This window comes from Eulemur rufifrons, chromosome 15, assembly GCF_041146395.1.
Source record: "Eulemur rufifrons isolate Redbay chromosome 15, OSU_ERuf_1, whole genome shotgun sequence".
Lineage (NCBI taxonomy): Eukaryota > Metazoa > Chordata > Mammalia > Primates > Lemuridae > Eulemur > Eulemur rufifrons.
In genome coordinates this window covers 19,628,138-19,643,579 of record NC_090997.1, presented here as the reverse complement: position 1 = coordinate 19,643,579, position 15,442 = coordinate 19,628,138, and the positions used below count along the sequence as shown (strand labels likewise).

The window sequence follows — 15,442 nt, the reverse complement described above, 5'->3', positions numbered from 1 at the left end:
TGTCCCAACTCAATCCAATGTTCTTTCTACTATACCATGTGGCCTCTAGTATGCTTAAATTATCTTTTTGGGCATATATTAATTCATGAATGTGTTAAAATCTATAGCCAGTTTTCTTAGCTTATATAATTTGGGACAGAAAGCTATTCCAAAACAAAAGGAGTCACAGAATTAGTACAACATCATTGATCAGGAAGAAATTGCAAGTATGATTCCAAGACATTGCCTGATTCCCATGGTATGGCATATATGTGCTAATGCCACAATTATGGGAGTATATTTTGTTTAATGAAGAGCTCTATGGAAAGCAGGAAAAATTACTGCAATAACAAAGAGTCTTTGCCAGAACAAGAACGGATCAATTAATGGAATTCTATTTATGTGTTAACCCATTCAAAGATTCAATGTGAGGATGTAACACAGATAAAACATATTGATATTCTGCTGCAGAGAGCCTCTCAGTTCACTCAGTTAACTGAGGGCCTGCTCTATGTACAAGATTGTGCTGGTCAGTGTGGGAACATTGTAGACGGGAAACTCCAGAGGCAGCAGAAATGAGGGTAGAAGTGGGCCAATGTTGGGAAGAGGCAGAGGAGGTGGTTGTGGTGTAGGTTGTTGCATTGGGTTTGGGGTGAGGATTTATGCTAATTTGGGACAAGGTGGGATCCAGGTTTATGAAGACGCTGGAGCAGGCTTTTTATGCTCTTCCAACATTGTGGCTTTATTGGTTTCCTCTCAATGTTCATGATACTTTATAAAAGACAGGAGAAGGGAGAATGGGTGAAGCAATTCCTCTTTTACTTTGGGGAAGATAAAAATATTTCTGAAGAGTCTGCACCTCAACCGTGTTGTCTTTTCAGCGGGGGCTAATTAAGAATACTGTCCACGGTCATATGAGAACAGCCAGATCAGCAGGGGTTCTCTTCCTAAATCTTACCGCAGACCTAAGTTTATGTCCTTTCTTCTGGTCTCTGAGAAGCAGACAGCCCTTCTCTTGTTTAAAGTCAGCCCATCCCTTCTAGCATCTTCTGAATTTTACCCCATCAGTGAACAACTCTATGCAGTTAACCCTTTTTTCTTTACTAGATTCTTCTGTTCAGTGCCTCCCAATTAAAAACAAAATAAAACAAAACAAATTGTGAATACAGACTCCTCCGTTAGCTGGTATCTCTCCTGCAGACTTCTCAAAAGACTGGCCTCCTCCTGATGCACAGCCAGAAAAGGCTGAGGTGGATGAAGAGTAAAGATATTGAGGGCCATATTTGGCTCCTGTATCAATCTTGAGACCATTTCAAACTTTGGATGCTGTTGAATGACAAATTTGTACAGGGGAGCAGGGTGGGCTTCATCACAAATGTTGGTCTGGACCAAAATTCATGGGCTCTGTTTTCAAAATAAGTCTGATTTACCTAAAGATTCAGAAGACAGATCAAAGGATAGAGGGGTCTCAAATCTTTAAGCTGTCCATTCCTCAATAAGTTTTTTGGATGATCTGACTCAACATCTTCCCTTCCTCACCTTCTGTGCATTCCTCAATCCACTGTATGAGGTTTCCACCTCAGCCACTCTACTGGGACCACTCTCATCTTGATTTCCTACACCCTTATTGCCAAATTCAATAGTCCCTTCTAATTCCTTTTCTTACCAGAACTCTGCTATTAACAAGGTCACTTCTGCCCTCTGGAAATTTATTAGCATTTCTTAGGATACTAAGACATTCCTTTCTTCTTACTCTCCCTGTACATCTCTGACTTCTTCTTTAACTCTTGTAGGCTTCTTTTTCTCTCCCCAGATTTCATTGTCAATAATAGTTGTATAGAAGCCTGATATTAACTGTTTAGAAATATAATAACTCTGACAGAAGACTGAAACATGTTTTCTTCCCCCTTAGGTGTCCTTATCTCAAGGCTGGATGGTATATAATGATCAAATTTGTGCATAATAGCATCCCTTCATTAGAATAGCTAGCTACCTTACGGTCTAATTTGTTCAGTTAAAGACAGTTTCTACCCTCCTGTAAATAAGAGTGAAGGTGATAAAAGTGAGGGATGTTTGTTTCCATCATCTGTGTTACAAAACTGAAGTAACTACAGGTTTCTGAAGTGTGGCAAGGGGTTTTAAAGAACTTAACCATTGCCCATTTGAAATATGACTAGGAAGGAGGCATTAGAAATATCCTCTCTGGACTTTATGTTACTAGTTAAGGGCCACCCCAACAAATGCCCCTACCCTATGCCTACCTGAATATTTAAAGTAAAATGTTAGAAAGGAGGCAAGATTGGAAGAAAACTTAGAAAGCTATTACAGTGTTGGTGTTTATAAAATATTTATAAAGTCTCTTTTTCAGTGAGACTTATTCAAAGACATCCTTATTCCCATAGTGTGTGTTATATTTTGTGCTCATTAAATTGCCTATGATTTCTTCTTGACTACAATCTATATACTTTTAAATTATCCTGGGGCTCTCATTAAACCATGACTACTGAGGAATTGGGTCTGGTAGAGAAAATAACGGAGGGTTTCCCATGGTTCTGACATCAGGCATTTTCTCTTTTCACCTTATAATCCCCTGGAGCTATTACAACCATCCTCAGAGTTCCAAATGCAGCCTCTAGGCAGATGTCTCCCAAATCCATGTCTCCAGCTCAGAGCTCTTTCCCATCCTCCAGACTGATACTCATCCACTGCTTGCTCTCTGTCTCCACCTAGAGACCTCAAAGATACCCTAAATGCTGGATGGCCCAAACTGAATTCATCAACTTCTGTCTTAATGGGCTGGAAATCCTTGACCTTTGCACCTTTGTTACCCTTCACAAGCTTGCCTTGGATAAGTTCTCCAGCCTTGTCACTTACCATCTTCTAGCTCTGTGGGTTGGCAACACTAAACTTCTTATGGTTCCTCCCTGTGATCTCCCATTTTTTGTCTCTGCTTATACTCTTCCTTTGTCTGCAGTGCAAGCCCCTTGCCATACCCTCATCAAAACTTCCCCTTTGCTTGTATAACTTCTAGGCATTTAAAATGCAACTCAGAGACTACCTCTTTCTGGAAGCTTCTCCCAGCAAGGTCTTGCTTCCTTTCTTGGTCAGGTACCATCAAAGAGAACTCTTCTCAGTTTCTGTGTATGTTTTTATCCTCCCAATATTTGCTGACATGACACTATTAGTTTCTTGGAGGCATGAGTGTGGCATTTTATTCCTTTTTGTATTCCTACTCTTTTAGACAGTTCTAATAAAGAAGGTGCTCACAGATCATGCTTGTGAAATTAGCAAGTGATGGATGAGATCCCCTCTCTCTCATCAAAAGAGGGAGCCTTTTCATCCTACCCTTTTGAGACAATCTCTCTGCCCTTCTGACTCTGCACCAGTGATCACATCCCAGAAAAGAACAAGTGGATATAGTTTAGTGTGGTGTTAGGCATGACGTGCCACTGGACAGTCCTCACTGGAAATTGTTAGATTCCGGTTTCAGTTCTCTGATGAAGATGCCAGTAGAATGGTTGAAAAGAAAATACCATTTGATCATCAAAGGCTGAATCAATAAAAACCAGTTGGAATGTATAATCTGTGAGTAAGCTACGGCCTTGAGAAGTCTCGAGATTATTACCATGACTTTAATATGCATTAAGAGCTGTGGGAAGAACATACCCTTTGATTCAGTCATTCCATTGAGGAATCTATTTGAAGAAGATAATCAGGATTATTGGCAGATTTGCATACAGATAATTAACACCATATTATTTACAACTAAATAGAAAGTGGAAAGAGCCTACATGCCAGACATTAGAGATTAAGTAAATGGTGGATTTTTATATGCAATGCAACCACTAAAACAGTTTGTAAGAAGTTTTAATGATATTACAAAATGCATAGGAAAAATGGCTAAGCTAAGCAAAATAACACCTGACATAAGAACTTGATATGATATCATCTCAATCATGTAAAAATACTGAGAAATTCTGGAAGGAAACACAAATAAAAGGTTCATGGCAATTATTAAAAAGTGGTAAGATTATAGGCAATTATTATTTTTTCTTTATTTGCATTTACCAAATATTTCATGATAAGCATATGTAATATTTATAAGGTAAAACACAACTGTTTAATAACAAGATTAAAATGTATTTTTTTCCAGAAGTGAAGGTAATCTAAGGATTCACTAATTATTTGCTTTTTAGCTGATAAATGTTTTTCTAGCAATTTATAAAATATTAAAAGGCAGCTACTTTGGGAAGTGAAAATACCACCAGCATTGTAAAATAAGGATAGAATTTGGACATTATCAAAATTATGAATTAGATTTTTACAATTACCTTTGCTATATTCTTTTATTTTGTAGCTTCTACTGCTGCACCTGAATCAGCTTTAAAATGGTCCCTCCCTGAAACATGGCAAGGTGTGGAAGAGGGCTGGGGAGGACACAACCACACCATTCCAGGCCCTGGGGATGACGTCCTGATTTTACCCAGTGAGTAAAAACCACCCATGAGATAAATCACAGACAGACTAAACCAGGCTGAATCTGATTGGGGATTATGTTTCATTTATCTTGTACAACACAGTAAAGAGTATGAAAATAAATAGGCACTTAATGTTTACAACTCTCTTTTATGGGTTAATGTAGGAGAGGCATTTCACAGACCAATGAAGTCCAGAAAAAATAGCCCAGCGTACCTTCATTAAAAGTGGGAGAATTAATCATCATGCTGAAAGGAGTTGGAATAATCCACTAACTGAATAATTTCCTCCATGTATCAGAGAAGAGATTTACAGGTTCTGGTACCCTTAAGTTTGAAAGACACAGAGGGTATGAAAGGGAACAATTTACAAATGCCTCCTTGTCTTTTGCTTTTGTGAATTTTTACATATAGAACTGAGGAAAATGACAAGCTCTTCCGTTGCCATGATTTTTCAAAATTGCAAAGAAGTAGATTAAGTTAGAATCTTATCCATCCATCATCTATCTAGATCTACCTCTTAGTAAACATATAATTCCTTAGATATACAGAAACACACACCCATACTTGTAAAATTATTCTTCCTTAACAGAAAGTTTTTGAAGTCCCAGAAAATCTCCCTAGCCTGAGATGAAAATGTATTTCATAGAACAATTATATTTCCTCCAAAAGACCTAATTCCATATATGGTTTCATTTGAACATCTTAGGGTAATAGTGAATAAAAGAAAATCTATAATGGAAGAACATTTGCTCATCCATAAAGTAATGATAATAATAATGATGTCAAACATTTACTGAGAACTAACAATGTGTCAGGAACTGTTCTCCATGTACTAACTAATTTAATGCTTATTATAACCTTACAAAGTAATTAAGTAATATTATTGTCCCTATTTTTACAGACAGAGAAACATAGGAGCGGGGAAGTTAAGTCACTTGTTCAGTGTCACATAGTTTGCAATTAGGCAGAGTCAAGATTTGAACCCAAGCAGTCTGACTCCAAGTCCTTGTTCCTAACCAATAAGGCACATTCCCTTTGTAAAAGGACTAAGTAAAATAAAAGAAAGTAGCTGTGTTGTTTGCTTTATTGACATGACAGAATGAAGGAAGAATAAAACAAAACACACTGGCCACCTTCTGGTCGTTGGTGGTATGCCTGTGTCACGGTTCACAGAGAGGTGAGGGGCAGGAACGAGTGGGCTGACCAATACAAACTTGAATTATTGTCATCCTCCAGCTTCCCCATCATCCACTTCCCTTCCATGGAGGATGTAACTTTTTGAATAAACAAGCTCAGGAGTCACTCTTAAATGGAAAGGGAAAATCTGTTCTGTCTCAGCCGTCTCTTTGATGAATCTAGCCAGCGGATTCGCCCTGGGCTATGGCTTTTCCCGCTAAGCAAGCTGTTTCCCCCACCCCATGCAGGAAGCAAGAGAAGCTTTTGAAGGTTGCCAAGCTTTTTGTATCCTCTGGGGTTTTTATGCCGAGCGAGGAGCAGTCTTGGCCATCTTGCTTGGCACTGCAGTTGACTGTATCCACCGTATGCCCCGGCTCCTGGGAGCCTCGGCTTTCTCCATCGCCTTCATTCCTTTGTTCGTGGTCAGCTCCTATGATCATAAGATTGGTCTGAATTCTCCATGAAGCTGCTCTTAAACAGCACCCGTCTATGCTGTGGAGGGGAAGGAGGTGGGGACAGGCTTTGGATGGATAAGGTGCTTTCCAATCAGCCCTTCAGTGTTTCTATAAGAATCAGAAAAGTTTAGATATTTAAAATATACACAGTTATTGTTCATTATTTTTAGCTTTCATGTGAAAAGATAGGTGAGTAAAAAACAGATGAAATATACAAATTGTGAAATCCTTGCTCTTTGCCCCTTTCCTCTTCTCTAATAACCTTTCTTCTAACTCCAACAAATGGCCATTCACTGTGATTCACTGTGAGTGACCAGCAGTTGAATCCCTTGTGCCGTTCAGTTTTGGATCTGACGCAGGGGCTTCCCTGGCTTGTTTTCCCTTCTGCTCTTTGGCAAACCTTTCCTGATATTCTGACCTCTGATTGGATTGACTCTACCTCTCCTTTCTGCTTGTGGTTTTTCCCCTCTCTGAATTCATCACCTTTTCCTGGCTCTCCTTGTTTCTTTCATTCCCAGCCTTCTTTGAATCAAGTCAGTTTGTCCACCTGAGTCCGGCACAAAATAGCTAGCTATTCAATAAGTCTTGCGTGGAGGAAGTGCATGAACTCAATGCTGCCATCCATAATTTAACAGCAGAAATAAATTTTGGGGTTTGACAGGTTTGATGAAGTACCACTATAAGATTTTGCAGGGCTGTAGACAATAATGTCTTATCCTTTGAACAGATTCCTAAGAATTATTAAATAATTTTTATAATTATGATGATGATAATAGCAACTATTATTTGAGTACTCAGTGTGTGTCATGCACTGTGCTAAGTGTTCTGTAAGAATTTTTCTCATAGGAAAATTCTTAATTCTCTCAACTACTCTATTTTTCTCATAGGAAAATTCTTAATTCTCACAACTACTTTATAAGTAGATCTTGTTACTATCTGCACCCCCTCCCCTTTTTTTATAGATGTAGAATCTGGAACACAGAGAGATTAAGTAATTTGCTCAAGTTTACCCAGCTAGTAAGAAGCCAGGGCAGGGAATCAGGTAGTTTAATTCCAGAGCTCTCTTTATTGTATCTTTTTCTTTTGTAGCTTTTTTTTTTTTTAAAAATTAACTGTCCCTACCTGCTCTGATTCATTCAAATCAGGCAACACATTATACTTAATTTATACTTCTCTGTTTATTGTTACATTGTTCCCTCAACTTGGGATTAAAAAAATCACAAAAATTACTATTTATTGAGTACCTACTATATGCCAGCTACTCTATTTGAGGAAATTAACCTTACTGCATTTACTTGGAAAAATAGGAGAAACTTCCCAAAGAGGTATCTAATATAGTGAAGCTTTAGTAAAAGCATTTGTTTTGCATCTGGTAGCAAATGTAGTTGTAATTCAAATTAACACCCCTTTCCAATTCAGTTTAATAAATATTTAACGAACATTCACTGTGTTCAAAGCATAGTACCAGGTGCTCATTATCTGGGCATCCAATGGCAAGTAAGGTACAGCTGTGACCTCAAACAGCTGGTGAGTTAGCTGGGTTAATAAAACACATGATACATAATAGTACAACAAATAGCTATAATGAATACAGAATGTGTTTGGAATCAAAGTGTCTCAGGAAAGTAGAGGAGAGATGGCTTCATGGAAGAAGAGGCATCTGAAGTGGGATTTTGAAAGATGGGGTAAGAATTTGAGGGGCAGTTATGAGATGCAAGGACATCCCAGGGATCAATTAGTGCTGCAGTCCCCAACTCCCTGGCTGTGGCCTGGTACTGGTCCACAGCCTGTTAGGAAACCAGGGCCGTGCATCACTGCCTGAGCTCCACCTCTCCACCCCGCCCTCCCCATCCATGGAAAAATTGTCTTCCATGAAACTGGTCCCTGGTGCCAAACAGGTTGGGGACCACTGATTTAGTGGATATAGGATGGGCTGTCGCTAGGATAAACCTGGGTGTACAATTGGATTCTGACATTTGCAACTGTGTGACGATGGGCAAGTTGTCAACCATTCTGACCCTTATCTATAACATAAGGGCTGTAATTAATGTATCATAATGTTAAGAAGATTAAATGAGATAACATCAGTGCACATGACCATTGCATAGAGCATCGATATAATGGAATTATAGATGAAAGCTGTGATTTGTAAAGTATCAGGTGCTCTTTTCCTTCATTTTTCCATCTGGCTGCCCCTCTTGGCCTCTGGTATTAGCGACATTTTGTATTTGCTTTCCAATGGCTTATTATTTAATTTTCACAACATCCTTGGGAGCTAAATAGGTAATAACTATTATTACAGTAAAAACCCATTTTTACATAATACGATTTTAATGGAACTGCTGATTTTACAAAATGAAAGTGACTGGTAAAGAAGATTTAAGTGATACTTTTGAACCTCTAATATAATTTTATGGTGTTTTGTGTATTTTAATTCATTAATAAAGGAAACGTGTAGAACATTCCCATCATTATTCAAATAGAATAGCATAATTTTTCAATAAAATTCTTAGGGTAAATTGCCTATTTCCATTTTCTGGGAAATCAATTTTATGGAATGACCTCAGACCCATCCGATTCCATAAAAATAGGACTTTACTGTACTAATAAAAGATATCACTATCTTAAGTATGGTACCATTTTCCTTCAAGGCGTCCTGTCTTTATAGACATTGGATTTTGAAAGAGCTGTAAATTCTTCTCTGTGGCATATTATATGGAGTAAGCCAAGGTAATCATGAAGAATTTGCTCTTTTAGTTTAGTTTATGATAACTTTGCTTCATACAAACAAGTCTATCTGACTGTCTTTGCTGTCTAAATATTGAAAGAATTGGTCTAAATGCATTCTAGACTTCTTAAGTAGTAGGAACAAGTTCTATCCAACATACTATGTGAATCTCAAACCTTTATAAAGAATAGCCAGTCAATTGGCAAAATGATCCCCCTGGTTTTTATGCCATGCCTTATCCTGAGTTCACCTGGGAGGATTTTTGTAAGATGCTTCCAGCGCTTTCTCTGGAGAAGTTTCAGCCTTGGTAAGATGACACCTTTTTCACACTGAGCAGCCTTAACGGAAGAGAAATGTGTTATGATTCCATGTGATAGGATTCTGTTTTGCGGGGTACAGATATAATATCATGTAGCTTTCAGAGTCTTTTTTTTGTATGTGTATGGTAGAATTCACTGTTTCATTTTCTACATTACTTTGAACTATCCTTATGTGAAGAGATGAGCAGGAGTGTACTGTTTTTCTTTTATAATAGTTCTGTTTGTTCTGATGTTCAATATTCAGTACTTTAAACGGCAGAGAGGCTCATCAAAGCCATGTGATGTTCAAAGATAGCCATATTTAATGTATTTCCTTGCTAAATTGTAAGGCATTATAATAGATTGGTGATATGAGGCAAGATGATCATAAATCAGGAAGCCATATTTGAGGGGAGGAATTTCTATAAATGTTGTGATTATAGAATTATTGGCTTGATTTACTTTTTTCTTATCTGGGATTCTATATAATTTAAGATGACATACACATACATAGACATTAAGGTCTGCAACACCAATTAGAAACCAAACATAAATATTGGTGATGTTTCTATTAATATAGCTTGAGTAGTTCTCAGATTTTGACCTTATACCATTTGGGTGGGACAGAAAAGTTCTACATATCACCACCTCACTTATACTGGATTAGTAGCAAGTGGGAGGGGAAGAAATTTAGTCTTGAACTATTGGAGTCCTTTCTATGATGCGTGGCATGAGAATGGCGACAGCTGGAGTGTGGGTGTTCTGGAACTCTAATATTACCTAGAAAACTATTCAGAAACCTAAACGCTTAAAATATGCATTGTATTTTGCTCATAATTTTGTGGGAAAGGGCTAGGATGAAGTGTTCTTGTTTGGGTTCTTCCATGCATTGCAGTGAGCTGGTGGCTGGGCTGTGGTTATAGCTCGACTTGGCTGCATAGTCTAAGTTGGCTCACTCATATGGCTGGAAGTTGATGCTGGTTATTGTCTGGGAACTCAGCCAGGGCAATAAGCTCAGAGTCCTCTGTTCCTCTCCTCGTAGGTGTCTCTGTGGGGCTGCCTGGGCTTCCTCATAGCATGGTGTCTGGATGTCAAGAAAGGGTAGCCTAAGAGAGAGTGCCCAAAGAGTGAGCAGTCCAAGAGACCTGGGTGGAAGCTGCATGCCTTCTGAGCCAGCCTTAGCAGCCTCAAAATATCATGAGCATCACATTCTATTGGTAAAGTAAGGCACTAAGATTAGCCGAGGTTCAGGGGAGGAGAATTAGGTTCCACTTTTCAATGGGAGGAGTAGAGTAGCAAAGTATTTGCAGCTGTCTTTAATCTACCACTGTGTGTGTATTTCTATGTGTATGTATGCATGTACATAATTAAGAGCAGATGTACCTGACTTAATTCAATTCAAAGGGTGTTCTAGAGCCTGCTAAATCTGTGCTGTCTTCCCTGTCGGGCAGACTTTATTTAGACTGTCAGCTTGCATGAATCAGAAATTGCAGAACACCAGGAGACACACTGGTCAAAGGATTTTAGTTTCTGTATTTTTTTTACTACCTGTAATGCTTGGTGTTAATTACGCTGCCTTTTCTCTGCCTGAAGGTGGTATTCTTCAACCCTCCAGACATAATTGTGCCCCTGGTTTGGAATTGCTCACTTTGAGACGGAGATGCTGCCACCTGTGGTCAAATGGCTACGTGTGTGACCAGAAGCCTCTTGTTGGGGAGAGAGGGGTGTGGTAGAATGAGGAGGGAAAGGAAGAAAAATATCTTGAGCGTTTTCTTTCAGGGCAGAAATTAAAGGTTCAGGGAGACATCAGTCAAACTTTTTCTTTGATTTTATTTAGAACTTGAATGGGTAAGCTATCCTTTCAGGTGCTCTTGATATAGAAACTTTAGCATTTTTATCAAATAAAAATCAACAAATAAAAGATAATATGGAACCAAAGATGAAAGGACTTTTAGAAACTGTATATTTCTTCTTTCTTTTAGGTAGTATCTTAAAGGGGAAGATAGACCTTAGTGAACTTTGCTGAATGGTAAAGGGTGTTAAAGCCATGTCCTTACAAGGGCAAGAAAAAAAAAACCAGGATTTGAGGTTTCATGGAACAGGTGTTTCCACTGCCATCCCCAGGCAGCTTACTTTTGAAATGCTGAATGTAAATTGACTTTTTGTATATTAAATCATTTAAAGATATACTACAGAGGCTTACTATTTAAAGCAATTTAAGTACAAAATTCTTTGCAGTGTGGAGTACTTTGATGAACTAATCATCTAGTAATCTATTTCTTTTACTATATTTTGAGGTAGATTTACTTATATTGGTAAATATTAATATATATGTAAAACTATAGATACATAAAATTGTTGAGCTGGCAGAAAACTTAGTGGCTATCTACTCCAACTAAAATGAAGTAAGATAATGCAAGTGTTTTATAAGTGGTAAAATGCTGTGAAATGTTAATATTATTGCCCAAACTTATATGTTGTTTTGTACAAAGCTAAGAGTAGAATTTCAGTCTCCTTGTTTCAACCAGTGTTGCCAATTGCCTCCCAACATTTATTAGAAGGAATACTATTGCTTTATTTGTTGTGTCCCTAAAATAGAACTGTATTTGTGAGACACAACACTTGGAGGCGAGGCAGTTCCTTCTCGTTGCAATAGCCATGACTCCAGTGGCTTCTCCCAGATGAGTAGCTGTGATACCTTAACTTACTGATCAAGGCCTGTGGCACAGTGCCTTTGCCAGGTCGCACAATCAGGAGTTGGATTTTTTTTTTAAAAGTACTTTTCCAATTATGTATGTTTTCCACATAAAAGTAAAATTTCATTTAAAGCAACAGCAGCATTTTTTCCCCTATAATTGACAAAAAGAGCATTAAAGATATAAATTTGTTGAAATAGGTTGGCACCCTTTCTCTAATGTCAGTTTGTCAATCTCTGCTTGACTCAAGCATGGTGTTTGTTTCTGGGCTAATTAGCACTCACTTAGAATCTTCTCTTGGGAGCCAATGTCCTGTAGGGCCTGACACTCTTTACAGCTTGCTGACTTGCTGGAACTAATTACAGTTTTACTCTAATCGGGTGGTTTGACAAACCTTGTCTTGTCCTCACTCACCTGAGAAACACACTCAGTGTCATAATCCATTAGTATTAGTAACATAGATGGTAGCAGTTTTCCTAGGAGGGGCATACTCCCCCAGGGTATAAAGATCATAATTTGGTGGGGGTATTGGCAAGTGAGACGTATACATAAGGGACCCAGGGTTTATCTTGGCACTTACTCTCACCTAGAGAATAACTACTTTTACAGCTTCATGTGCTCATGCCTCAGTCTCCCAGAGGCGTGACCCTACTGGGCACCTTGTATTACGGCCTGAAAGGGGCCTAACAGGTATTCCTGTAAAACACCTATGATCGTTTTTCTTCAGTTGCAGTAGGTGTGATTTTTTTTTGCTGCTATAGCAACTTCTTTCTCCTACATAACTTCTACAAAGTTCCATATGCAGTTTGCACTATTTCCTAAAGGAACTATGCATTACTCCATTGAGGACTTACAAGTATGTAGTTTGACCTTAATAATACAAATTACAGGCTTTGTAGTAGCAGTACATGCAATGGTGGTTGCTATGAAAAAATATTATGTATGTATCGTAAACTTGATAGGAAACAAAATTGGCAGGACTTGGCAATTTATCAATTGTAAAAAGAGAAAGAAAAATGGGGCTGAAAAGATGACCAGAACTTTTGCACACAGGTGAATGGCTAGTGGTGCCAACAATTGGAAGAGAGGATACAGGGCAAGGGAGTGGGTTTAGCAGAGAGGATAGTAAGTTTCATCATAGACATATGTTAAATTTCACATGCAGATGTCTAGATAGTAATAGGAAATGTGGACTAGGAGTTTGGAAGGAAAGCCAATTGGAAATCTGGATTAGGATTTGGTAATCCTCAAAAGAGTTGACTAAGGAAGGCTTAGGGATTGAACGAGGTTTAGAGAACTTATATCTCACCGTAGTGAGATATAAGAAAAATAGAGATGTAAGGAAGAGATAGAAGACAATACCTTGGAGGAAATTCTATTATCATTTAAACAGCAGAAGGAGATATTAGAGAAGGAGTGCTCATGAAATCAGGAGAATTAGGATAACAGAAGGCAAGAAAAGGGCAATAACAAGATGATGGAGGTGGTTAGTGGTAAATGTTCCAAGGAAGACTTGGAGAATGGTAATTTAGAAATTGTCTGAGAATACTATATTATCTTCAGGCTCCCACGAATCATGTGCAAAATCCAATGCAACATCTCTTGCTTGTCTTTAGTTTTATACATCTGGATTGGATCAATGTCTTCAAGGATCCCCATATCTTTGTTAAAATTAAAAGAAATTACTCCCTGGTGAGACAGCAGACTTCTAAGGGGGCAGCCAGGTTGTCAGTCTCTGGTTAGAATACTATGAAGTATTCTAAATGAATAGGTTCATGTGGTGAGTTCAGCCAATGACGCTGGTTAACTTGTACAGCTCATTCAGTTTGACTGGGGAAATAGAATAGGCTATGTCCCATAAGATATCACTGTCATTTCCTAAAGGGGTACACTATTGCAAAACTATGAAACAACACAATAATATTTTTTTTAATTAGGGGATTGTGTATAAACCTTACAATGAGTTCAATCCTGGGTATAAGAATTGAAGTTCATATCATTTAAAACAGGCAACATTAGTCTATCACAGACCATTGGTTAATTAATTACAGTTCTGGAATACTGAGAGTAGCATCCACAGATTTAGATATTTATTTTGGGATGGTGATATGAGAAACTAATCTCTTTAAAATTATTAGTAAATTGAATGACTAGCTCCTCTGGTTTGCCCAGGACTGAGGGTTTCCCGGGACACAGGTATGTTAGTGCTAAAACTTGGAAAATCAGAGGCAAACCAGGAAGAGTGGATCATCCTGTTAAGAAATCACCTTTAAAGTTCATACCAACCCCATATTCTATGATTTGCACCGTAACAAATTTGCTGAGGGTTAATGAAATTTTTCCGTGATTTAAATGCATAAACTTATATTTTACCTAGTTTTATTCCCCCAAGAACTTTGTCCCATGGAATTAATATTCTTTGAGGAGTCTTACACAGGCATTTCTTACAAGACGAGGGGACCTGAGTGATTGCATATGTATTTTACCCTCCTGGTAGGGGTTGGGGAAGTAGAAGCCAAGCAAGGAACAGCTGCCCACAGGGGTTTTTAATGCAGAGCAGGGCTTTTTTCACTCGCTTTAATTGAATTACTTCTTTTTTCTTACTTTATGGTCTGTTTTCCATGTAGATATTTTTGAAATGTAGAATTAAATAATTCATGATTTCCCAATTATTGGTTTAGGTATAGTTGCTGTTTCTTGAGTTGATTATAGTCCCTTTAGGGAGCTTTTGGAGTCTCCTCAGATGCAGAGATTTAAAGATAAGAAGTTTGCCCAAGTGATGAGGCCGTTGTAGGTACAGCTACATTTGCCCAAGTGATGAGGCCAGCAGAGGCAGGAATAGCGTATGTGGTTCACTGTTGACCCTTGAGTTACCGAGGGTTCTTAACTTTCCCTGTGTCCTAGGTCCTGCTCGCAGTCTGGTGAAACCTAGATCTGTTCTCAGAATAATGTTTTTGATACACAAAATTGGATTACAAAAGAAGCCAGTTTAAAAATTTGTGATACAATAATGTGCTTCCTTATTAGAGGACGAAATAACAATATCTAATTCTGATTCTAATAACCATCATAATTTCAATGTCACCATCGCGGATATTCTCCTACAAGGGCTGCCATAAATTTGGTCTCTTCCTATAAATGCATGCTGCTCCTCCCAAGGAGAAATGGGGCTCACTCCCCTCCCCTTGAATTTGGGCTGGCCTTAGTGACCAGCTTGACTGATGGAATGTAGGAGTAATGTTCTGGGACTTTGAAGGCTGGATCAGAAGAACTCTTGCATTACAAGACCTTTATGCCTGGGTGTCTCGCTTGGTATTGGGATATTCCCTTTTGGAACACAGCCCTCAGGCTAAGGGAATCCAAATCCATAGCAAGATCATGTTTCTCACACTGGTTGGCAGCCCCCACTAAACTGCAATCAGTAGCCAATATCAATTTCCAGTCATGTAAGTGATCTATCTTGGATGTCCAGGCCTGTTGAGGACAGTAGTGGGTCATGGTGGAAATTCTGAGGTTTTCTTTACTTGATCTGCAAACACAGTAACAATTTCCTATTTTATTCTTAGGTCAATGTTACTCAGGATTTCGTATGTGTATTAAATAATGATTCCTTAGAAGGAGCACTCTAATG

General features: G+C 38.4%; 1 protein-coding gene across 1 annotated transcript in view; it reads left to right on the top strand.

The window, feature by feature from the left end:
- PKHD1 (PKHD1 ciliary IPT domain containing fibrocystin/polyductin) overlaps positions 1-15,442 on the top strand; it is a 412,333-nt gene that overhangs the window by 238,315 nt on the left and 158,576 nt on the right. Inside the window, exon 52 of the mRNA XM_069487338.1 lies at positions 4,337-4,465. Coding sequence (XP_069343439.1) covers positions 4,337-4,465 — 129 coding nt within the window. The remainder of the gene's footprint in view (positions 1-4,336; positions 4,466-15,442) is intronic.